The sequence below is a fragment of the Phaenicophaeus curvirostris genome, chromosome Z (genome assembly GCF_032191515.1).
Source record: "Phaenicophaeus curvirostris isolate KB17595 chromosome Z, BPBGC_Pcur_1.0, whole genome shotgun sequence".
NCBI lineage: Eukaryota > Metazoa > Chordata > Aves > Cuculiformes > Cuculidae > Phaenicophaeus > Phaenicophaeus curvirostris.
In genome coordinates, this window is record NC_091431.1 from 75229836 (window position 1) to 75255042 (window position 25207).

Genomic DNA, 25207 nt, shown 5'->3' on the forward strand with positions numbered 1-25207 from the left:
TTATGCTTCTGGGGGTTGCTTTTGTGGGGTTTTACACTTTTGGGGGGTGCATTTGCACAGTTTTATACTTGTGGGTGTTGCATTTGTGCACACGTACACGAATGGGGTTTGCACTTATTGGGTTTTACACTTACAGCAGTTGCACTCGTATAGTTTAACACTTCTAGGGTGTAGGTTTATAGCGTTTAATGCTTCTGGGGGTTCCATTTGTGGGGTTTTGCGATTCTATTGCTTGCATTTGTGGGATTTCATTTTCAAGTTTTACATGGCTGGGGGGAGGGGTGCATTTTCAGCTTTTGGCCTTTATAGGGGCTGTGTTCGCAGATCTACCTCTGGGCAGAGTCCAATGGGATGAGGTTCAACAAGGCCAAATGCCGGGTCCTGCACTTGGGGCACAACAACCCTGAGCAGCTCCAGACTAGGAGAAGTCTGGCTGGAAACTGCCTGGAGGAGAGGGACCTGGGGGCGTTGGTTGACAGAGACTGAACATGAGCCAGCAGGGGCCCAGGTGGCCAAGAAGGCCAACGGCATCTTGGCTTGGATCAGACACGGCGTGACCAGCAGGGCCAGGGAGGTTCTTCTCCCTCTGGACTCGGCACTGGTGAGACCGCTCCTCGAATCCTGTGTTCAGTTCTGGGCCCCTCACCACAAGAAGGATGTTGAGGCTCTGGAGCGAGTCCAGAGAAGAGCAACAAAGCTGGTGAGGGGGCTGGAGAACAGGCCTTATGAGGAGCGGCTGAGAGAGCTGGGGGTGTTTAGCCTGGAGAAGAGGAGGCTGAGGGGAGACCTCATTGCTCTCTCCAACTACCTGAAAGGAGGTTGTGGAGAGGAGGGAGCTGGGCTCTTCTCCCAAGGGACAGGGGACAGGACAAGAGGGAATGGCCTCAAGCTCCGCCAGGGGGGTTTAAGCTGGACATTAGGAAAAAATTCTTCAGAGAAAGGGTCATTGGGCACTGGCAGAGGCTGCCCAGGGAGGGGGTTGATTCACCTTCCCTGGATGGGTTTAAGGGACGGGTGGACGAGGTGCTGAGGGACATGGTTTAGTGTTTGATGGGAATGGTTGGACTCGATGATCCGGTGGGTCTCTTCCAACCTGGTGATTCTATGATTCTATGATCTCTTAAATAGTCGCAGTGGCGCTTTTGGAGCGTGTTTTTCTGGGGGGGCCGTGAGTTTTTTGGGGACTGCACTTGCGGTCCCGCCCGCGCGGGCCGCCAACCACACAAACAAAGCCTCTTAACGCGCCCGCCCGCGCCGCCAGCGAGGGGGCAGTGGCGGGGGGGGTGGGGGAGCCCCGCGCGCATGCGCAAAGCCGAAAGGGGCGGGGCCCTGGAGGTGGCGCATGCGCAGTAGCGGGAGGGGAGTCCGGCGGGGGCGCGCGCGGGGCGGGCGCGAGGAGGGCGGAAGCGGATGTGGCGCGCGCGCGCGCGGCGCGGCGGGCGGGACCCGGATGTGGCGCGTGCGCGGCGGCGGCCGGAGGTGGCGGCGGCGGCCGCGCAGCGCGGGCGGCACCGACGACGACAACAACAACAAACAACAACAACCAGCGCCAGCACCGCTGCCAGCACCGAGGAGGAGGCGGCGGCGGCGACAGGATCCCTCCCCCGCCTGTCCCGGCGGCCGCCGGCTGAGCGAGCGGAGGAGGGCGGGGGGGCGGAGGCCGGGCCCGCGGGGCCGGGCTGAGGCGAAGGAAGGGCTCTTCCCCCCCCCCCCCCCCCCCCAACCCCGACCCCTTCCCTCCCCGGGCCCAGCCGCCCGCACCGCCTCTCACCGGGATAGCCGCCGCTCCGCCACCGCCCAGGTAACATCGCGGCTGCCGCCTGCACCGGGCGCCGCCGATCCCTCCCCCGTCGGGACCCTCTCCCGTGGGTCCCGCAGCCCCTCAGCACCGCTCTCCCCTCGCCCGCCCTGACCCCTCGTCCACGGATGTCGCTGCCCCACGCTCCGCTGCCCCCTTGTCCCTCAGCACCGCTGCCCCGGGCTCCTCTTTACCTTTTCGGTTCCGTCGCCTTCTTATCCCTCAGAACCGCTGCCCAATCGCCCGCCAGGAACCCTTAAACATGGGTGTCGCTGCCCCGAGCTCCGCTGCCTCCTCACCCATGGATCCTGCTTCCCCCTCGCCCTTCAGGACCGCTGTCCTGGGCTCCCCACTGCCCTCTCGGCTCTGCCGCCCCATCTCCTTCAGAACCGCTGCCCCCTCGCCTGCCAGGATCCTTCACCCATGGGTGTTGCTGCCCGAGGCCCCGCTGCCCCCTCACTCTTCGGGACCGCTGCCCTGGGCTCCCCTCTGTGGCCCCCCAGCCCCCTCACCTCTCAGCACTGCTGCCTCTTCACCTACTGAGAGCCCTTACCTATGGGTCCCACCTTCCCCCCCAACCCTCAGCTCCACTGTCCTGGTCTCCCCTGGACCCTGTACGCCCCTCACCCCGCAGTCCCCACCGAGCCTGCTCACCCCTCAGCACCACTGCCTCTTCGCTTACAGGCCCTGCCAAGCCCCATAAGTGCTGCTGCCCCTTCACCCATAGGTCCCACCACCCATAGGCCACCTATGGGCCCCACTGCCCCCTCACCCTTAAGCACCACTACCATGGGTTCCCCTCAGCCCTGCTGCCCTCAAGCCCCATGGGCCCGCCACCCCCCTCATCCCCAGGCTTCCTAACCCCCCAGCACTACTTCCCTGGGCTCCCTGCTGCCCCCTCAGCCCCACTGCTCCCTCTCTGCTCCACTGCCCCCTAAACTCCCTTCACGGCTCTTTCCCTGAGTGAGGAAAAATCCCAGTGCCACCCTTCACCCACCCCAGCCCCAAATGTCGATGATGTCGAGGTGTGCAGGGTGCTGGGCCACCTCATTTAAACTCTAGATCACCTAAAACGTTGGAGCAGATGATGCTTGAGGTCCCTTCCAGCCTGGTGTTTTGTGGTTCTGTGGTATGGTTTAGTAGTGGACAGGTATGGTTGGACTCCATGATCTCAAACGTCTTTTCTGACCAAGCAATTCTGTGATTTTAAATCACAGTGCCCTTTCTAAAAGCTCTCTTGTCCCTCTGTTTTAGCTTCTCTACACTCTTCACTCCCCAGGTATGCCTGAGGTGGTTGGGTGCTTTGCATTAAGTTCTCCAAAATCTGCCACCTTATTTGCAGTCACAGAGAACGGTGCTGGGAGTTGGTTTGCAGGCAGCGCAGGGCTGGTTAGCTTAAGGGCTGTTAGTTAAGGATTATTCCTTCTCCACTGCTTTTCCTTCCCATCCCTGTTCCTGGGTTTTGTTTTAGGGGATGTTTGTGACTCGCAGCATAGCTGAATCTTGCAGGTTTTTACCACAGAAAGCTGGTTAGTTTGTGGGGTAAATGAGTTGTGGGCTGGATGTGTTATTACCAAAAGCCCAAATTGTACTTCTGCAAGCTGGTTGTTGCTAGACGCATACGGCTGGGGTAGGACCACGGTGTCACTTACTACTGCTCCTCAAATTATCACGGTTAGGGGTGGTGTGCCACTGTCAACAGGCAGGAATGACTTCGGACTCTGTGATTGCTCTCCTCTTTTAGATTGTGAGGCTCTCGTACGGTTGTTTCTTTGTTCGGTGATGCACGTAGTTCCACGCTGAAATAGCTGTGCTGCCCTATAAACCCAAACGTGTTGTTGTGATAAGTAGGCAACTTGTCCTTCTGGCCCTCCTCCTATCTCAGCCAGATTGTTACTTGGAAGGAGTTTCTTCCCACTTTGCATTCACGAGCCTCTTTTGATTTGCTTGTTGCATAAGCATGCATGTTTAATATTGATATAGAAACTTTATTTCAAAGAGCTGAAGTCTAGAGAGAAGCTGAAAGTGTCTCTAACTGATTAGAATTCCTCTTTTAAGTCGGTAGCTCTTTACATAATGCATTTGAGCGAGGCTAACACAATAGGGTTGTCAGTTCTTGAGAGGCAGCAACAGATTTAGTGGAGAACAAAGGTGCTGGGAGCGGATCCTGGTAAGGAGCAGCCTTGCCGTGCTGTTGTTAAGGTCCTGCTGGAATTTCAGGACTCTGTTTTCCTACGTTGTTAACCTTGTGAAAAACTCTGCTTTTGGTTGGGGATGGAATTTTCCACGCTTGCTGTGCCCAGAGGTGATGTGGTTTTTTTTTTCTAAGCTCGAACAAATGCAGAGAACATTATCCCTGCGCAGATTACAATAAGGAACAGATGTTATCTAATACACCTATTGCTAGGGTATTGAAACATTGCGTACAAGTGAAAAATCACACCACTTCTGCCTGAGCAAGGCTTGTCTCTTCCTTTTATTGCTTGGCACAGCCACAGTTGTTTCCTCTGCCTGTGAGGTTTTGACAAATTACTGTTTATCCATGTTTAAAGAACCGTTCTATGAGGAGCTGGGTCTTGCAGGTGCTCTGAGGAAGAGTTCAGTTTGGGGTTGCTCTGTTGTTACACAGCAAGGAGTTGCATTACCTGCCCTGTTCTGAGTGTGGTGTCTCCTGCTGTTCCCAAGTTTTCATCCCCTCCTTCCCCTCAAGTGCCAGGATAAGGAGGGGATGCCCTCTTGCTCGGTGGGACACCCTCTCAGAGGTGAGGCAGTGTGAGTCTCGGTGCCGTGTTGCAGGAATAGATGTGGTTGTAGAGGGGTTTACAGCCCTTTCCCCTCTCATTGTGTAACGAGCAGTGATCTTCCTTCCCTCACCGTACAGAAGCCTGTATTGAAAACAGGCATGTTTTTTTCAGCTGTGTGCTTTCTCATAAACAACTAGCAGAGAGAGGGAAGGGGAACCAGAAGGACAGATGCTTCTTTCTAGGATTTAAAATGTCTGTGCCTGTACTCGCATCAAGCATAGTAACGCTGCCTTTTTCATCCTGTCCTGCCCCCTATGCATTCCAAGACAAGATAAGGACTTGGATGTGCTTTCTACTGTTGCGTGCATTTCTTGAATGAGATTAATAATCTTGGAGCCTTGTGCAGCAGAAACACTTGCTCCACTCACAGGATCAAGCCTGTAGTGTTGCTGAAGTGCTTCTGTAAGCGACTGAAGTGTACTGGTGGAAGCTGAGAGGGGTAGAGATGCTGAGAGCTGCTGCCAGGCTGCTACAGCGGATCAGTTTCTCCCACGAAGAAGTGGCTGCTCATTCTTTTTAGCTGTGGATTTATGCTCAGATGTAAGACTTGCCACTCAGAGTTGTCTCAAAACTCTTCTCCGGTTCCTTTTATGTTGTCATGTGTCTGAAATTTTTGTAGCTACTGACAGTGAGATGAGCAGGATTGATACTAATGATTCAGATTCGCACACAGAAATAGTATTCTGGGGAATGCTGGCTCTTAACTGCACAGAACAGCACGAGTGCAGTGCCTTCTCAGTACTGTTTTCTCTTGCTCTTTAATGCCAATTGTTCTTATGTCTACAAACAGTTTTTTTCCTGTTCGCCCTTTGGGCAAGCAGACAATGGCCTTGTGTGCTGGAGAGTATCCACGCTTTAATCACTTATTCATCTCTTCATCAAATCACGAGCTGCCTTTTGTTTTATTGGCTTATGGATTTTTTTCTTTATCATGTTTATCATAAAACTCCAGCCGCTGCATTATTAAACAGCAAAACTCTGTGGTGATGTTTCGGTGGTTAAAAGCAATCAAATGTAGACGCTGCTTTTCTGACAGCATTGTGCTTTTCTCATTTTGGAGGCAACAGCTTACGCAAGAGCATTTCGTGTCCTTTATTCGAGCGAAATGTTCTAGCAAGATGTCAATTTGTACCTATTCTAATTAGCCAGCTCGTTAGTGTTGCATTAATGCCTGGTATCAAAATGCTGGGAATCTGTGACTGGGGTGGTTGTTACTGGTAAATTGTGCTCCCAGAGCACATCAGTGGCAGCTTTGAGCAAAGAGCTCTGCTTTTTTTCTTAGGTAATGTTTTTCCAAAAAATCACCTTCAGATTTGAAACATTTTTGGTCATTAAGATGTTTTTTGCATTAATTCCTTTTTTCCCAGTACATGACTCCCTGGAATTGCAGGCTGTACATCTTTCTTATGGACATTACACAGCACCACAGGCCTCAGTCTGGCTGTGGTCTTTGTTACTGCAGTATGTGTGGTTTTGTTTTCTTTTTAACTTGTAAGTCCAGCTGTTAGAAAAGGGTTTTTTTCAAGACCATAGTGGTAATGCTCACTTAAATCACGGCTCATCACAGAGAATGTTCTGCCTCCAAATCTGCTGACTTGCTCAGACCCCTCTGCAATATGTTACAGTGGATGGTGGCCAAGTTATCTTCAGATTCATAACGCAGATAAAGATGCTGTCTTGTGCCTGGCAAACGCCATTAGACACACTTGTTTCTCCGACATTATCATCTTTAGCATCCCTTTTTGTTTGTGTGACACCAACCCTTAACGCGGTTACATCAGTGCTGACATTTTTCAGGCTCGTACATTTATCATGGTACGTTTTTGCATAACTGCTGCTAAAAATCTGTGGTCGTTGTTTGGAATGGGATGGTTCAATTGGAAGGGGCCCACAGTGATCACGTGCTGATGATCTGAGGTGACGCGGAGCTGTTCCCTGACCAGTTTGTACAAGAAGGTGGTGAAGCTCTCTCCATCCTGCTGTTCAAAGGCTAAATGAGCTCTGCATGTGTCATTGGTACTTGGCACCTGTAAAATGTTCTGTTTCTCTGATTTTGACTTCGCAGGCTCGTTGGATTTCCATTACAACTGTTTATTTCAGGCCTCTGCCTGGGATTGTGAATCCATCTCACATTCTTCATTCATAGAACCATGGGATGGTTTGGGTTGGAAGGGACCTCAAAGCCCATTCATTTCCAACCCCCTGCCCTGGGCAGGGACACCTCCCACTGGATCAGGGGCTCCAAGCCCCATCCAACCTGGCCTTGAACCCCTCCAGGGATGGGGCAGCCACAGATTATTTGAGCACCCTGGGCCAGGGCTTCCCTACCCTCACAGGGGAACATCATCTTCCCTCTTTCAGCTTCAAACCATTTTCTTCTCATTGTGTCCCTGCATTCCCTAATCAATAGCCCCTCCCCAGCTTTCGTGGAGCCCCTTTTAGTATTGTAAGCTGCTCTTAAGTTCTCTCCAGAGCTTTCTCCAGGCTGAACAACCTCAACTCTCTCAGCCTGTCCTCATAGCAGAGGTGCTCCAGCCCTCAGATCATCTTTGTAGCCTCCTCTGGACTCACTTCAACAAATCTATGTCCTCTGTGTGCTGAGGACTCCAGATCTGAGTGTGGGACTCCATTTGTTTTTCCTGTCAGTGTACACCATGTATTTCTCTGCCTGTGCCATGTTTACCAGCATTCCCCAACAGCACCTGTGGACCTTCAGCACTGGTTCTGTTTCTGGAACCTCTTTCCTGAGTGAACCTGTGAGACTACTTCCCTTTCTCCATCAAAAGCTTCCAAAGGGGCCATTGCTGCTCTTAACACCTGCCAAGCTGTTTTTCCAGTTGTGCCAAAGCTCTACTGTGTTTTTCTAAATGTTTTTTCTTCCTGTAAATGCAGCACTTCACAATTCTTAGCATCTTAGTGCTTAAGACAAAGTGTTTCTTGGTCATTCCTAGTCACACTACTTCTCATGTAGTTAGTCCTGCAGACGGTGAAGTCCCCAAGAGTCTCAAGTTGTCTCTTGTTTGGAAAATACGTAGTTTGCTGCAGAAACTTAAGGAATAAAATTTATGCTAAGGAAGTGTCATGGAGGGGATTTTGGCTTTTTGCCCATATCTTAAAGTAATTATCGAGTGGCATGTGGACTGTCACATTTTTAGACTGAGTTTCTTGGTGAATTTGATCCCCCCGCAGCTGCGATTGGCTTAAAACCCTACTGTAAGTGAGTAGGGCAGGGTATAGTATCAGCGTCGGGCCTGGATTAACGGCCTTGCCCAAGCTGTTGGATTGCTTATTGCCTGGATCATATTCCCTTGGGTTCCATGCCTGACTTCCAACTCCATCCATAACCGCCTGGTTTGTCTGCGTAAGTGTATCATTTCCTTTTCTTGTTTGGGGTTTGACCGTTCTCCCCAAATTGCAAAGTGTGGCTTTTGTGGGAGGAGAAGGGGGGAAGATAAGCAACTTGTGAGTGTGAAAAGTATTCATTTAAGGTTGCTTTGAACCTATAGTAAAGCAAACGTGAGTTATTTTTGAGAAATCTGGATTTGTAACCTCTGCGTTAGAGTAGGAAGAGTGAATTGTTTGGAGGAAGGGCCGTTTTGGAAGAGTTCTGGAATTTGCTTGGCTGGATGGGCAGAGGTTGACGAGATTTTAGGTAAAGTCTTCCTATTTTTTATCAGCCTATGCCTGCAGATCTCCGCTGAGCTTCTGTATGGCTATAGGAATACCGCTATAAAAGCAAGGAAATCCTGACACTTCTAACCATGAAAGGAAGAAAAACACTTTTCTCTTTCTAAAACCTTCATGCCTCCTTCAGACCATGTGTGTGTATGTCTGCCTGTATCTGTATGTGTCTGCACACTGTTCCTGATAAAGGATTTCAACCCAAAATATACCTCAGCAGCCCTCGGGCCTCGTGTTGAGGCCTTCCAAATGATCGTATCTCCTAAATACCTCGCACGCTGCCTGGAGAGCTGCTGCAGATATTTGGAAGTCGTGGCTCACGCTGTTTTTGTTACCCTGTGTTTTTGGCATGTAAAAACACTTGTTCTTAAGCCATGCTAGCTTGTAATATTATCTTGCTGGTGCAGCTGAGGAGATGCTGGCAAACAAGCTGGAATATTAATTTTCTGTTCCATAAATGCATTGATTATCCCTTCGGGTGAGGTCTTGTCTGCTTTTTCTGTGTTGCTTCATTTCGTCTTATTGATCAGGAGGACCCTGCTTCCACAAACAGGAATGCTCTCCTGGAGGTCTGAGCTAGCGCTGGGTCTTCGTGGCTTTTACTTTAAATGCTGAACTTTAAACCCAGTCTGTTTTCTAGTAAAATGATTGCTGTTTTGAGAAGGAGATTGTAGCAGTTACCTGAGGGCAGTGGAACAGTCTGAGTCGATGTGGTGCTTGTTTTGCTTTCCTGGCCAGAAGATAAATGTAAATGCAGTGAGGGCAGTGGTGGAGGAGCTTGGTAATGTTACGTCCATGCAGATAAGTCAATAATACATCCAATTTTATTTATATCAGGTAGCAGACTACTGCAGGTGCTGTATAGACTATTATATGGTTTTAGAATCTATTTATTAAGTTCAGGTAACCATTTCTTGTGGAATTATCCACAGCTAGGAAAATAAGGCATGTGGCACCAGCGTTGCATTTTTAATTTCAGACAGCTGCTTCATGTTTTGAATTTCGTCGTGCAGGCTAAAAAAAATCCATCATCCTTCAGCCAGGCAGCTGTGGGGAGGTGGGACGTACGGAGGAACTGCTGTGTTTGCTCACGTCTGCATCAGTCTTTGAGAAAGAGTTTCAGTTAGGAACTACTTCGGAGTTCTGTGAGGTAGTAGGGTGTTTGCTACAGGTCATCACAAGTGGTTTTAATTACCTGTCAATCTTAACTTCTTTTGTCTTTCAGATTTGTGTCCTCTTTGAAGGATCTAGCTCTTGTTCCAGTACTTAGACTGTCGCAGAACGCTAGTGTTTGTTCACTTGCTTTGTAACATACCTGTTAATACTTTTTTGCTGAAATAAATTGCTTTCTATAACACAAGACACCTCTCTAACTTGTTAGCATTTACCTTAGTTTGTCCCATTTATTTCCCCTTCTGTGTTCTGCTCGCATCACTTGAGAGCAAAAGGGAGAGAAATACCTGCTTATTCCTTGGTAGGCGAAGCTAAGAGCTTCACTGCAAGCGCTGTCTCCTGCTGCTGCTTTTCCCATGTTCCCTGTCTGTTCTTTCCACCGCATTCTCCCAAGACACACTCTCGCTCACTGCTGTCTCTGTGAAGTTCTTGGGTAGAGGGAAGTAAGATCTTTGCTCAATTTATTTGGCCATGCTTATTCTACTGTACATCCAAGCTTGAGCTGTAGTGTGGGATCTCCTGCTTGGGTGGGGGTTGCTCTGAGGAGCGATTTTGAAGCTTCGTGCTTGCATGATCATGCAAGTGCACTTATTCTGTCTTGTTTTTTAGTAGAAGTTTGCTGGGCACAAGTGGTGTCTCCAGGGCTCAGTGTTGGGTCCAAGGAAGCGATGGCACCTCTGTACTTGGCATTGGTGAGGCCGCATCATGAATCCTGAGTTCAGTTTTTGGCTTCTTACTTTGAGGACACTGGGGGACTGAAGGGCAGAGAAGGGCAGCGAAGCTGGTGAAGGATCTGGAGAACAAACCTTATGAGAGGCGGTTGAGGGACATGGTGCAGTTTGGTCTGGAGAAGAGGAGGCTGAGGGGAGAACTTATCAGTGTCTACAACTGCCTGAAAGGAGGTTGTAGTGAGGTGGGTGCTCGTCTCTTCTCCAGAGGAACTGGTGGTAGGAGGAGAGGAAATGGCCTCAAGTGAACCAGGGGAAGTTTAGATTTGGTATCAGGAAAAATTTATTCTCTGAAGGGGTTTTTGGGTACTGGCAGAGGCTGCCGAGGGAGGTGATGGAGTCCCCATCCCTGGGAGTGCTTAAAAGACAGGCAGATGAGGTGCTCGTTCTGCAGAACATTTAGCACTCAGTGTCCGAGTGTGTGCTGGAACCTAGTCTCCAAAGACTGCCTTATAAAAGTACCACACATTAAAACTGCATTTTGCTTTTATTTGCACACATGAAATGTGTAGTAAGAAGGTGTTGAGGCACCTCTTGAAGTTGTGACTCAATCAGCAATTGGCTTGCAGAGCTGATTTATGCAAAACTGAACTCGTGGAACACAAAAACTCAGTGCATCTGCTTTATACACTGATGCTTCTGGTGCTTCCGAAGAAATGGTTTTAAGCTGAAGGAGGGGAGATCAAAATGAAATCTTAGGAAGAAATGTTTTCTTTTGAGGATGATGAAGCCCTGGCCCAGGCTGCCCAGAGAAGTGGTAAATGCCCCATCCCTGGAGGGGTTCCAGGCCAGGTTGGATGGGACTTGGAGCAACCAGATCCAGTGGGAGGTGTCCCTGCCCATGGCAGGAGGTGGAACTGGTTGGGCTTTATGGCCCCATCCAGCCCAAACCATATCATGATTTTATGATTTATCAGTGCGTGCCAGATCGATAGCCACTGACCTCACCGTCTTTTTCTGGGGATCAAAACTGCAAGATGAAATACGGGGTGTCCATGGAGGGGATGTGTAAAGGGAGGCTCTGGAATTACCGTGCTGTTACGCACCAGCAATGTGTAACAGTTTTCAATAGCCTAAACAAGTGGCCGGCTTTTGAAAGTGTCAAACAGTCAGATGCTCCTATTGAGAGTGGTGGCAGCTGAGGGGTGACTCAACATTTCTGAAGATCATTCCACTTCAATAAAGATTTATTTGCTCAGTCTCAGTCTTCTGAAAGTCAGCGAGCAAGATTCTCATTCATAGTTTTAGGGGTGGGGAAGATAGAGCTGCGTGTCTAATTTTAAGCATTTCTTTATTTAAAGCTCTTTTGGCTAATAGCTTTATCTAGTCATTTATGATTACTTATGCAAATCTATCTGGGATGCTGTTTTATATTTAAGGAAAATGATGTTCTATTCTGTTTTAGCTGGCAAGCTTTTGAGGATTTATGGGAGTGCAGGTTGCCATGGAGAATGACTGGCAGGTGAAGCTTGACTTTTAAAAGAGGCTTATTGAGTTGAAGCGCAAGAAAAACTAGCACTGAAGGAGAAACCTTAATAGCTGGGTAAAATGATCTTGCTCAAACTTTTAGGTAATTGTTTTCCTTTGGGAGAAATTAGATCCAAAAGCATCCTTACATAAGAAGAAAACTATTGAAAATAGAGGGGGGAGAACTTGTGGTGTGTGTTTGTGTTCTTTTTTTCCAAGTACAGCAAAGCATGCTGTTTTCAGGTTGAAATTGGAGAAAATATTAAATAGGGAGGACTTTGTTTCCTTTTATAATTGTCCTGGACCTGTGTTACAGTATTCCTTTTGCGGGAAGGGAAAGACATGCATCCACACACTGTAATTTCTGTGATGTGCTAACTTCCTAAATTAACATCCCACTCTTATTTTTGTGCAACACATTTGTTTCCAATAAATAGCTGCTACTTCCATGCCTCTAATAACATGGAAAATTCCCATGTAGTAACGGGTCTTTAACTGGGCACATTCCTCAGATAATGTGAACTAAAGTTTAAAGTTTTTTCCTTAACTATTGAAATAAGATATATCTTATTTACATTGCTGAGGACCATTGCTGTTGGTTTCAGAAAGGCTGATATTTTAAGCTTACTCAGAGAATGTAAATATGCACTTATGTGTATTTGCTGCCAGTGTCTTAAAGCCAGACTTCATAGTTGGTAGGACAGTGTTAGAGGACGGCATCCAGAGGGACCTGGGCAGCAGGGGAGGAGGGGCTGTGTGAACCTCATGAAGTTCAACAGGGCCAAGTGCAAGGTCCTACAGCTGGGTTGGGGCAATCTGTGGTTTCCATACAGTCTGGAGGATGATGTGATTGAGAGCTGCCCTGAGGAGAAGGACTTGGGGTGCTGGGGATGAGAAGCTTGACATGAGCCAGCAACACGCACTTGCAGCCCAGAAACTATCTGTGTCCTGGGCTGCGTCCAAAGCAGCGTGGCCAGCAGGGCGAGGGAGGGGATTCTGCCCCTCTACTCAGCTTTGGTGAGACTCTACCTGGGGTCGTGTGTGCAGTTCTGGATTCTCCAACCGAAGAAGGATATGGAGCTGTTGGAATGGATCCAGAGGAGGCCATGGAAATGATGTGAGCGTTGGAGCACCTCCGCTTTGAGGACAGGCTGAGAGAGTTCAGTCTAGAGAAGAGAAGGCTCTGGGGAGACGTTAGAGCAGTTTCCAGTACTGAAAGGGGCTTCAGGAAAGCTGGGAAGGGGCTACTTCCGAGGGTCTAGAGTGACAGGATATGGGGGAATGGCTTTAAAATGGAAGGGGGGAAGATTTTGATTAGACATTAGGGGGAAATTCTTCACGCTGAGGATGGGGAGGCCCTGGCCCAGGGGGGAACTTGAGATGAGACCTGACTAAGAAATATTTTGCTGTGAGGGTGGGGAGGCCCTGGCCCAGGTTTCCCTGAACAGTGGTGGCTGCCCCATCCCTGGAGGTGTTCAAGGATGGACTTGGAGCAACCGGATCCAGTGGGAGGTGTCCCTGCCTGTGGCAGCAGTTTGGAACTGGGTGGGCTTCAAGGTGTTTTCCAACCCAAACCATTCCAATGCTCTGTGATTTGTACCTGGAGCCAGAGATGCATGAGAGCAGCTTTTTGACAACATCAGAGTTCTTTTTTATGTGTGCACACAACCTGCTGTCCTGTGTTTCTTAATAAATCAAAGTATTAGCTCATTGAGAATTGAGATAATCAGGCCAACTCATGTTCTAAGCTGTGAATTAAAGGAAACTTCAGAGGAATGAGGTCTGCTCACTTGGAGAAGAATGACTTTCATGACCACAAAGCACTGCAGATTCTTAAAAAGTGGAGTTTAAAGACCGAGTGCATTAGGGTGGACTTATTCCTTATCTTATATTTACTCTAATTAAGGCACTTCTGTTTGAGACAATTTGGAAGGGCTTTTTTAGTGACTTTAGTTGATCTGCCTTGATCCAGAGAAAGGTGGATCCAAATGAGCAGTGACAGATGTGCCAGGTAGGGTTTGCATATACAGAGGTGCATACAGTACTAATTAACAAGAACGTTTATGAGCGTAATGGCCAGGTAAAATTTTTGCCTTTCTGATTAGAGTTAAGTCTGAGGTCAGAACGTGGCTGAACTGTTTGCACAGGATTAATGGAGATGACAGGTGATTCTGGTGCGCATTCATGCTTCTTTGCTATTCAGATTTTGTTTAAATCATTGCCTCTTTTTTCTCCGTCAGTATTTGCACTTGCATTCATTCTACCAGTATAAAACATGAAATCATGGTCACCTTTCTCCTTTTTCCTGATAGAGCTTGTTCCTCTAACAATCCCTGCCTTTCTCTACGTACCTACTCTTGTGTACATGCATATAAAACATAATCTTTATTTAAATATCGTTACTAGGTGAAAAAAAAAATCATACCTAAAGCTGTGCAAGCAGTGTCTCAAGCATGCTTTGGCTATCACAGGACAAGAAATTTGTTTTCTCTTGTGCTTTTAATATCCTGAGCTTAGCTTGCAAATAAAAGAAGCAAAAAAGCCACAGACTTCCTTAGACACACAATCTGCAATGTGTTAAAAACAATTCTAATGTAGATTTTTTTTTCCTCCTAGGTTTTACCAAGAGGCAGTACATCTAACACTTAACTTGGATCATCTCTTGTTCATCAGCTTGAAAATCATTAACAGCCCCCAACACTGACACTTGATCTGAGAGAAAAAGCTGTGACAAATGGACAATATGTCTATTACTAACACGCCAACAAGTAATGATGCTTGTCTGAGCATTGTTCACAGCTTGATGTGCCATCGACAAGGTGGAGAGAGCGAAACTTTTGCCAAACGTGCCATTGAAAGCTTAGTTAAAAAGCTAAAGGAGAAAAAAGACGAGTTGGATTCTCTGATTACAGCTATAACCACAAACGGAGCTCATCCTAGCAAGTGCGTTACAATACAGAGAACGCTGGATGGGAGGCTTCAGGTTAGTACCAGTGAAAATCAGATGTTTTCTTCCTAGAGAAGCTGGAGAAGTGAGTGGTGAAGGATCCGAGAGCATTCAGGGAGCAAGAAAGCAAAGGAGTGAAAGTACTGAAAGGGGCTCCAGAAAAGCTGGCGAGTGGCTCTTGATCAGGGAGTGCAGGGATAGGACGAGGGGGAATGGTTCGAGGCTCAAAGAGAGGAGATTGAGATGAGATCTTGGGGAGAAGAGGATGAGGAGGCCCTGGCCCAGGTTGCCCAGAGCAGGGGTGGCTGCCCCATCCCTGGAGGGGTTCAAGGCCGGGTTGGATGGGGCTTGGAGCAACTGGATCCAGTGGGAGGTGTCCCTGCCCATGGCAGGGGAGTGGAACCGCATGGGCTTTATGGTCCTGTCCAACCCAAACCATTCCACGATTCTGTGGTTTATTTACATTAGCCTCACATCGTCAGTGCTCAGCACCTGTGCCGCTGGGGTTGTGATGGCTGTATTCCAGGACAGAGGTCATGTTTACTCTCTCTACCCTAGAAGCATTGATTTTCATTTATTTTTTTTTTAGTATATTGGATTGGCATATTCCACTTGTAAACCCCTTACAGCGTAGCTTAGTGCCTTGTTCTTCTTCTGTGGCAAAGCTCCTTCATCATCCATCGTGGGCAAGGTGACCATAGGTACTGCATTAAGCACAAATCCTGCTTCTGCCATTTTATCTCCAGTTGGTTTTTTTCTTAAGAATTACAGTGTTGACTTAACTGTAGCAAAATCCTGATAGAGGTTTAGTTTTGTTGAGTGCAGGACTTAGGTGAACTGTACATCACCTTTTTTTTTTTTTTTTTTGGCATATTTTGGTTGAGGGTGGCCAAGAAGGCAAATGCATCTTGGCCTGTATCAGAAACAGCTTCACCATCAGGAGCAGGGAGGTGATTGTGCCCCTGGACTTGGCACTGGTGAGGCCACACCGCAAATCCTGGGTTCAGTTTTGGGCCCGTCACTCCAGGAAGGACATTGAGGGGTTGGAGTGGGTCCAGAGATTAACAAAGCTGGTGAGGAGGCTGGAGAACAATGGTTATCAGTGGTGTCTGAAGGACGCAGGGTTGTTTAGTCTGGAGGAAAGGTGGCTAAGGGAAGACTTTATCATTGACTACAACTGCCTGGAAGGAGGTTGTGATGAGGTGGGTGTTGGTCTCTGCTCTGAAGCTACAGGCGATAGGACGAGAGCGAGTTGCCAGAGAGGTTTGTATTGGACATCAGGAAGAATTTCTTTGCTGAAAGGGTTCTCAGGCACTGGCAGAGGGAGGTGGTGGCATCCCCTTCCCTGGAAGTGTTTAAAAGACAGGCAGACAAGGAGCTCTGGTATCTGGTTCAGTAGTGGACAGGTACAGTTGTACTCTGATCATGAAGATTTTTTCCAGCCAGGCAATTCTACGATTCTGTGATTTTGATGATGGACAGTGGTTGTGTTGTTGTTTGTCCTATTCCAGCTTTGCTAAGTGAAGAGAAATGCCTCACTACTTTGCCAATTGACTCTTGTGTCTGACTTTTTAGGTGGCTGGCCGCAAGGGATTCCCTCATGTGATTTATGCTCGTCTTTGGCGGTGGCCTGATCTTCATAAAAATGAACTCAAGCACGTTAAATATTGTCAGTATGCTTTTGACTTAAAATGTGACAGTGTCTGTGTAAATCCTTACCATTATGAGCGTGTAGTATCGCCTGGCATCGGTAAGTGGACTCTCAATTTTAAATGGAACAGTGGGTATAAAATATTAAGTGCTTTACTTTTCAGTGTAGAAAATACAGGACTAAATTAGCAACATTAACTTTTAGTTGTCTAATTATAAATTGCTCTTTTATGCTATTGTCCCATCTTCTTAATGGAATTATTCTTTTACCTTTATTCCAAATTGGAAATAACAGTTTGTGGCTTTTGTTTAAGCTTTTCTGTTGGCTTTGCTCACAGTTTTTATAGTTAATGTGTATCGTAGGAATAACTGTGCATTGGAACTTGTGTTGGAGAGGGTGTAATAGGTAGAGTCTGTAGCACTAATTTGTAAAGGCTTGTAAACCTACTGTTCAAATGCTGTTGAAGACCTGCGCATATTTAATCTTCCACACTCCCTTCTCTTTTTCTTCTCTTTAAAGATCTCTCAGGACTGACGCTACAGAGTTCTGGTAAGTAGTTTCTGTTTGCTGCTGCATTTCTGTGGGCACAAAACTGCATTAAAGTTCACTACATGCACAGTTTGTTCTTGTTATCTCCTTGGGAAGGAGGGTAGAGAGCAGATGGAAATGCTTTTGTCTGTCTGGCTTTGGAAAATCAGCCAAATAGCATTTGAGAGGCAAATATTGATTAATTCTTTAAATTGAGACTTCAGCTCAGCTTGTAGGTCTGTTCTGTTTTCATTGAGTGCAACAAGAAATAATAACAAAAACCTCGCTGTTGAATGTGGCTAATGGAAAAGATAAACCCAAGCACTCCAAACTGTGTGTACTTGTATGATATGCTAATTAATTGAATTGGGAATAATAGATGCTTGTGATGTAATAAGCATTCCAACAAGACGTAATAGAAATTCAACGATTAATATGCAGTTGAATTAAGCTGTCTAATATTCTTACTCTCCCTGAAACTTGAGGGAAATTGGACAGACAATGTCCAGTGAACATTATTTAGGAATCTGAGATTGTGTGGCCGGTCACCGCTTCAACTGAATTTTTTTTCTTTCCAAAAGAAATTCAGAGAGAAGGAAATCTGGGTTTTAGCACATTGTTAGAAGTATTCAAGCAAAAATGACTTAAAACCCGTGAACAACCCAATAAGCTGTTTACTTTACAAGCATTAACTTGTGTGCTCATCTCTACTAATTTGCATTGCTACCTTTGCCTTTGAAAAATAATCCTTTAGTACAGAGTAAAAGGTTACTAGATAGCATTTAAATGCATCACAAGTGTTTCCTTGTCCTGGCACTGGTTTTGAAGCAGTAAACAGAAAATTAGTGTTTGATTTTAATATAGAGTCATAGAATCATAGAATGCTTTGGGTTGGCACGGACCCTGAAGTTCCAGCCCCCCTGCCATGGGCAGGGACACCTCCCACTGGATCAGGGGCTCCAAGCCCCATCCAACCTGGCCTTGAACCCCTCCAGGGATGGGGCAGCCACCACTGCTCTGGGCAGCCTGGGCCAGGGCCTTCTCACCCTCTTCTCCCCAAGATCTCATCTCAATCTCCTCTCTTTGAGCCTCGAGCTATTCCCCCTTGTCCTATCCCTGCACTCCCTGATCAAGAGCCACTCGCCAGCTTTTCTGGAGCCCCTTTCAGTACTTTCACTCCTTTGCTTTCTTCCAGTCCTCAGGCACCAATCCCAGTTATCACGACTGCTTAGAGATCACTGGGTCATCACAATCACAGCAAGCTCCCTCAGCACTTCTCAGTGCATCCCACCAGGATCCATGGTCTAGTGCATGTCCAGGTTGCTTAGGTGTTCCCTGATCTGATCCTCTTCCATCAGGGGTACATCCTTGCTCCAGCCTTTCCTGGTAGTGTCTGGGACCTGGGATTCCTGAAGGCCAGTCTTGCTTGTAAAGACTGAAGCAAAGAAGGCTTTCATATTTAAGGCTGATTTGAAAATGAGCATGGGAGCTAAGGCAGTGCAAGAGTTTTACATGAGTGTGCTCTGTAGGTTATATAGAAATAAATTCTGGTGGCAATTTTCTCACACTTTAAGTGGAATGCTCCAAATTAGAGGTTATATCCTTAAATATGGAGTAGTGTTATATTGTCTTTGCATGCAAATTTCATGTTTTTAGTCAGTTTGGATGGCAGCTGTTTGAATTTACTTAGGGGATGTATGGTATTATTTACGTGCTGTGCTCATGAATTACATTTTCCATAGGAGCTTTATGTATGTTCTTGCATACTAGAAACTGATTTATTAGCTACTGTGTTGATGTATATTTAGGTGCTTGAAAAAAGCATGTTTTTCCCTTTTCTTAACCGTCTCAAATCACATGGTACTGGACAACTGGAAAACAAAATGCTATTGGATTCTGCTACTCTAGGACTAAACTGCTTGTTTGATAGCAGTAAGCAAAACAAACAATTTGCTTTTCCATCCAGTTATGCTTCAAAACTTCCTGCTGCTGACTTGGGTGTTTGTAATTTGGAGGATGTGCTTAAGCAGTGTTTATATAGGTTAAATCCTCCCCCAGTAGTTTTAATAGCATTGTAATTGCGTGGAAGTAGTAGTGCAATTCGTAGTTAAACCCTGAAAAGAGATTTTCTTTGCACGTGTAACTGTTTGCTTCTCTGCAGCTCCATCAAGCATGCTGGTGAAAGACGAATATGTTCATGACTATGAGGGGCAGCCGTCACTGTCGTCTGCTGAAGGCCATTCAGTCCAAACCATCCAGCATCCACCGAGCAACAGGGCATCTACGGAGCCTTACAGCACCCCAGCCATGTTAGCTCCCTCTGAGGCCAGCACTACCAGCACCACTAATTTTCCCAACATTCCTGTGGCTTCAACAAGTAAGATCCTCGAGATTATAGGAAATACTAAACTGAAAATGTTAGAGCTCAGAGATAACCAGAGATTTTTTTCAGGGTAGATCTATGCCACTGCCACACCACACTGGGAGAGTGTGTAGCAATATGATCTAGGCGTTCTCTGGAGGGATAACATGAGGTTTTAAATCTGAGTGGTTTTAGAGTGACTTTTCCTGTCTTTTGCAATGAGACTTACACTATGTGAGTGGTGCAAAACTGCTTTGGATAAGCCAGAGGTTCAGTGATACCATGTTAAAATCATTGACCCCTGACAAAACACTGGTTATTATTAGAATAATTGCTGTAGAAGTGAAAGTGTTTTGTTATTTTACTACGACAGCAAGCAGGATAAGAAATGCATATGCTTTAAGGTGGTGGTGACAGAAGGTTTTCAGTCAGTTCTTTAGTGTCCCACAGCTGACAGCATGAGTCTTTCAGTTTTAACCATTATTTTTATAATGCCTGCTGTGCTACTGAAGTGAGAGCCCTAATTAGTATTTAAGTTAATCCACTGGGAGTGCTGCGTTGAAGTTTTTCTTGCTGTTCTGTGTATTTGTTACAAATGGAAGAGAATCTGAGTGACCAACATCGAACCTCACGCAGGACAGCAAAGCAGTTACGTACACACTGTCCTGCAGCCCTGATACAGGGACACAGTGAAGTTCAGAGGGGTTTCACTTCACCACTTCAATATCAGAGATGTGTGAATGGATTTTGTTTTATCAGATTTGAATTACAGTGTTTTGGTAATGTTCTTTAGCCTTAGATGACAGCTTTTTTTGCTAAAGCAGATGATGGTTTTGCCAAGCTGAGATGCGATACCTGCATTTGTCTTCAGCACTGAAAAAAGGGATGGGCAGTTTAATTGTGTTGCCTTTGCACAACAGTTTATAGTCAGTAACTTTTTATCGTCAGTGCTACAATGGTTGGACCCAAATGGACAGAAAAATACTCATTTTTAGGTTCTAATTCAAGTTTTCATCATGTTGAATTCTGCTGGTTACACCAGTTTGAGAGTGCAAGTGTATTGGTGAAACTGCTGATCAGTTTCATGCTAATGGCTGAGCTGAAGCCTTTTAAAATCAACTTCTGTTAACCTGTTCTGAAATATCTGTAGTTTTACCTTAAAGCTGAGACAATTCTTGCAATATTTTTCTGGGAGAAAAAAAGTCCAGCAGCTTTTTCAGGAGGAGTCCGGTGATGTATGCAGCTCTATTCAAGCATTGTTCTTAAAAATAAAAATAAAATGCTGTTCAGTGTGTTATGGAGGAACGTAAATTGAAGTGAGTGTCCTGCTTATGAGCAGCAGTTATAACGTGCTGAAAATCAGCAACTTACTGGACCTGCTGTTGGCCTGTTTGGATTCCTACCAAATTACTCCAGGGATGTTATCCAGTGCAACTGGTGACACTCCTTCTTTCTGTTCAGACTGAACAGTGAGTTGCTGTGGCTGCTCCCTCCCTGGAAGCATTCAAGGTCGGGTTGGATGTGGCCTTGAGCAGCCTGGTCCAGTGGGAGGTGTCCCTGCCCGTGGAACTGGATGAACCTCAAGGTCCCTTCCAATCCAAACTGTTCTATTTGAACAAAACAAAGATGCGGTTGATAAACAGAGTTCTCTGCATATTTCTCAAACATGAAGGGTGTCAGAGTCAAGGTTAGCTGATGCAGAGCATCTTGCTTCAAATTCCCTAAGACACTCTGGTGGGTGGAAAAAAATACTGGAAGCGAACTTGCAGGAACTGTATATTTCAGTGCCCTTAGTTGGGTGTATTTTCATACCCAGTAGTGCTGAGCTCTTCTGACTTAAACTCTTGGAACGTTCATGAATAGGTAGTGTGTTCTTTTACCAGGTCAACCGACCAGTATATTGACAGGTAGCCATAGTGATGGACTCTTACAGATTGCTTCAGGGCCTCAGCCAGGAACTCAGCAGAATGGGTTTACAGCTCAGCCAGCTACTTACCATCACAGTGAGTATACACATACGTGCACTCTTCTTAGCTTTCTAAAACCGGTTTCCAAATGTTCAGGAGAAATTAGAGGAATTAGAAGTGAGATGCAGAAAAACTCCCTTAAAAACCAACCTGCTCCTTTCTTTTTCCAGACAGTACTACCACCTGGACTGGGAGTCGGACGGCAGCCTACACGCCGACCATACCTCACCACCAGAACGGCCACCTTCAGCATCATCCGCCTATGCATCCGGGACACTACTGTAAGCACTGCAGTGCTCACTCCGCCTTGTTTGCAGGTTTTGCTGAACGGTTGGGCTTGTTTATGATTATTCTCTAGCCTGAAACCCTTTTCCTTTTTATTATAGAACATGTTTAGTACATTGTGACAGTTAAACGTTACATCGTGATGGACTTTCCCTCTGTTAAAGCAGCAAAGATTAGAAATTCAGATAGCTGTAGTGATACCATCTGTATTGTAGATGTCTCACCGTACCTAAGAAAACTAGCACTTCCTTTCTCAACGCCTGTTTTTTAAGCTTCACAATCTTTCGGTAAATATTTCCTTTGCGGAAAAGGAAGTTGATTCAGACTGTGTTGTTTGGATATTTTTCTTTCAAAGTTTGGAAGTTCCTGGCTGTTTTCATTTTCTAGAAATCTTGAAGTGTTGTCCAAGTGATGTAACAATCTGCATTGAGCTTCAGAGGATATATCCTTGCACCTTAGCCAGTTTTAGAGAGCTGAATGAGAGCTGGGGAAGTGAAGTTCTTGTCAATAACGCAGTCTTGCTGCAGCCCACCCAACCTGGCCTTGAACACCTCCAGGGATGAGGCAGCCACCACTGCTCTTGGGCAACCTGGTTCAGGGCCTCCCCACCTTCACAGGAAAAGATTTCTTCCTAAAATCTCATCTCAATCTCCCTTCTTTGAGCTGAAAACTGTTCCCCATTGTCCTGTCCCTGCACTCCGTGATCAAGAGCCCCTCCCCAGCTTTCCTGGAGCCCTTTTCAGGACTGGAAGCTGCTCTAAGGTATCCCCGCAGCCTTCTCTTGTGCAGGCTGAACAACCCCAACTCCTATTTGGCTGACAGCCTTGAAAATCTTTTCCATCTACAAAATCGGGAGCACAACCTCCTGTTTTAAAGTACAGGAGATGGAAAGGTAAAAGATGTGATCAAAGTTCCAGTGTAAATGTCTAGTGCAGTGTATGTGTTATAAGGGTATTGTGGAAAAAATCCCACCCACATGGAAGTTTTTCTAAGTTTTGTGGCAGAAAACCAGAACAGCTCTTTATTTCCTGGTATAGTACTTACCCAGGTCACCTGTTTGCAGCAGTTGTTAGTGGAGGGAAGAATACACTGAGTTAATGCTAGAATGACTGTTCAGGTTGTGTTGAACAAGAAAATTGTGGTTTAGATATGGTTATTAAGGGACGGGTGGACGAGGTGCTGAGGGACATGGGTTAGTGATTGATGGGAATGGTTGGACTCGATGATCCGGTGGGTCTCTTCCAACCTGGTTATTCTGTGGTTCTATGATTCTATTCCACTTCATTTATCACATTATTTGTCAGAGATACCAGGCTGTAAAAACTTCAGTGGTGCTGTAGATGCTCTATATAGTTCCTCAGCACATGTATCTTTCTCTAATTAATATTTGTAACTGGCTGTTGATACCACGTAGAGCTTTTCTTGGCTGCTACAGCTTCTCACTTCAGAGCTGCGTGTTTTGACATGTTCTTGCAAAAGCTGCTGTTACTTTTAATGCTATGTTTAAGTCTTTCCTTCTCTGCTGCCTGTAAGGGACCCAGCGAGTTTATAAAAGTGGGAAGAATAAACTGACCAATATTGAGACCTCATTTAGCATTTTGTACTTTAGAAAATGAATTCTGTAGAGCTTTTTCCCATCTCCAGGGAGTGTTTCTTATGGTCATGCCCACAGCACAGAATGATAGAACAGTTTGGGTTGGAAGGAAGCTTAAAGATCATCCAGTTCCAACCTCCCTGCCATGGGCAGGGACACCTCCCACTGGATCAGGGGCTCCAAGCCCCATCCAACCTGGCCTTGAACACCTCCAGGGATGGGGCAGGCACACCTTCCCTGGGCAAACTGTGGCAACTTGTTCTGTGATTGATATGACTAAAGAAGTGTGATTTCTGGTTGATTTACATCACATGCCTGTATGCAGTGGTTCTCTCCCTACCCTGTTTTCTCCTGGAGCTGGGTCTGGGTTGAGCAGCAGGCGCCCTTTCCTCTGTGGATACTAATGGAGCTCTACTCAGCCTCTGAATTCTTAGGAAGCCTCCAAAAGAGTAATTCTGTGAGCATTTTTTCTCCTATGTCAGATGTGGCCAGTTGATTCAGAAATTACTGGGATTTATAACATCTGGCATCCTCAGAAGTCTTTTTTTTTTCCATAGGAAAACAAGTTAAGCAGGAAAACCTCATTTTACCTCGTTTAAAACAAATTGCCTGTTTTCTTTTAAAGGGCCAGTTCACAACGAACTTGCATTCCAGCCTCCTATATCAAATCATCCTGGTGAGTAAAGTCTACCATGTCATGCTAATATTGTGGAAATGAATAACTATCTGGTTTGAGTTTGGGTGATTTTTCTATCAAGTACCTTGTGAGATATATATTCAAAAGGGGAGAAAAGAAGGAGAGGAGCCATTTTGTGACAAATCTTCTTTCCAATTCAAACATCTCTTTTGGAATGGTGACACAGACTGCAGACTGAATTTAATTTAGATGCCTAAGTTGAAAATCACAGTCCTCAAACCCATACTGAGCTTTCCCCTGTCCTGGAGGTGTCTGAACTCTGAATGTCCTTGATCCTAAGCTTCGTAGGGTGCCTGAAGTTGTACTTTTTGCTGTCTTAGAAACATTAGGGAGTTAGGTTGTGGCAAAGCCCTCTTGAACTCATGATCTCAAGTCCAGCGTCACAGGGAGATACCCCGGACAGGCTGGGTTGATGGGCTGAGACCAACGGGATGAAGTTCAACAAGGCCAAATGCCGGGTCCTGCACTTGGGACACAATAACCCCGTGCAGCTCCAGGCTTGGGGAAGAGTGGCTGGAAAAGTGCCTGGAGAAGAAGGACCTGGGGGTGTTGGTTGACAGCGACTGAGCATGAGCCAGCAGTGGTCCAGGTGGCCAAGAAGGCAAATGGCATCTTAGCTTGGATCAGAAATGGCGTGGCCAGCAGGAGCAGGGAGGCAATGGTGCCCTTGGGCTCAGCACTTTTGAGGCCGCACCTCAAATCCTGGATTCAGTTTAGGGCCCCTCACTTCAGTAATGACATTGAGAAGCTGGAGCGTGTCCAGAGAAGGGAATGGAGCTGGGCAAGGGTCTGGAGAGCAAGCATCGTGAGAGGTGACTGAGGGACCTGGAGCTATTTAGCCTGGAGAAGAGGAGCCTGAGGGGAGACCTCATCACTGTCTACAACTCCCTGAAAGAAGGTTGTAGCGAGGTGGGTGCTCATCTCTCCTCCAAAGTGACAGGCAATAGAATGAGAGGAAATGGCCTCAAGTTGCACCAGGGCAGGTTCAGATTGGATATCGGGAAAAAATTCTTCCCTGAAAAGGTTCTCAAGCACTGGCAAAGGCTGCCCAGGGAGGTGGTGGAGTCCCCATCCCTGGAGGGGTTTAAAAGATGGGCAGATGAGGTGCTTGGGGATGTGGTTCAGTAGTGGATAGGGGCAGTTGTGCTTGATGATCTCAAAGGTCTTTTCCAACCAAAGGATTCTAGGATTCTGTCACCCTCCTTAACCCTTCAGTGCTGAAGTTCCTCTTTGTACCATGGCATAAGGGCTTGCTCTTTCCAGTAGTCTTCGTTTATGATAGCTGTCCATGGAACCAAAGAGATGTCTTGCTCTCCCAACTAGCTCCATTGCAGGTGAGAGGTGGTATTCTGTTTTTAACTACAGGAAAGCTGTTGCAAGCACAGGCTGAGGCATAGCTGAAAAGCCTAAACATTTAATTAATTTATTCATTAGCCAGTGACTGAATCAATACCAGAAATAAAACTATTGATAATTGCTGGCTGAACTTAACTGTACCTAAATTGTGTTTCATTTTATTTAGTAT

At 46.4% G+C, this 25207-nt stretch overlaps 1 protein-coding gene across 4 annotated transcripts in view; it reads left to right on the plus strand.

The window, feature by feature from the left end:
• Positions 1 to 1703: 1703 nt before the first annotated feature.
• The window catches only part of SMAD4 (SMAD family member 4), a 35154-nt gene continuing 11650 nt past the window's right edge, over positions 1704 to 25207 (plus strand). The window contains exons 1-8 of one of the 4 annotated variants that reach the window (XM_069881000.1): positions 1704 to 1801; positions 14268 to 14634; positions 16174 to 16348; positions 16769 to 16798; positions 18939 to 19154; positions 21023 to 21142; positions 21277 to 21387; positions 23611 to 23661. In XM_069881000.1, coding sequence (XP_069737101.1) covers positions 14386 to 14634; positions 16174 to 16348; positions 16769 to 16798; positions 18939 to 19154; positions 21023 to 21142; positions 21277 to 21387; positions 23611 to 23661 — 952 coding nt within the window. In that variant the 5' untranslated portion in view covers positions 1704 to 1801; positions 14268 to 14385. Of the gene's footprint in view, positions 1866 to 11568; positions 11755 to 14267; positions 14635 to 16173; positions 16349 to 16768; positions 16799 to 18938; positions 19155 to 21022; positions 21143 to 21276; positions 21388 to 23610; positions 23662 to 25207 lie in introns of those variants that run through there. The other 3 variants (XM_069880999.1, XM_069881001.1, XM_069881002.1) reach the window with 3 other exon arrangements.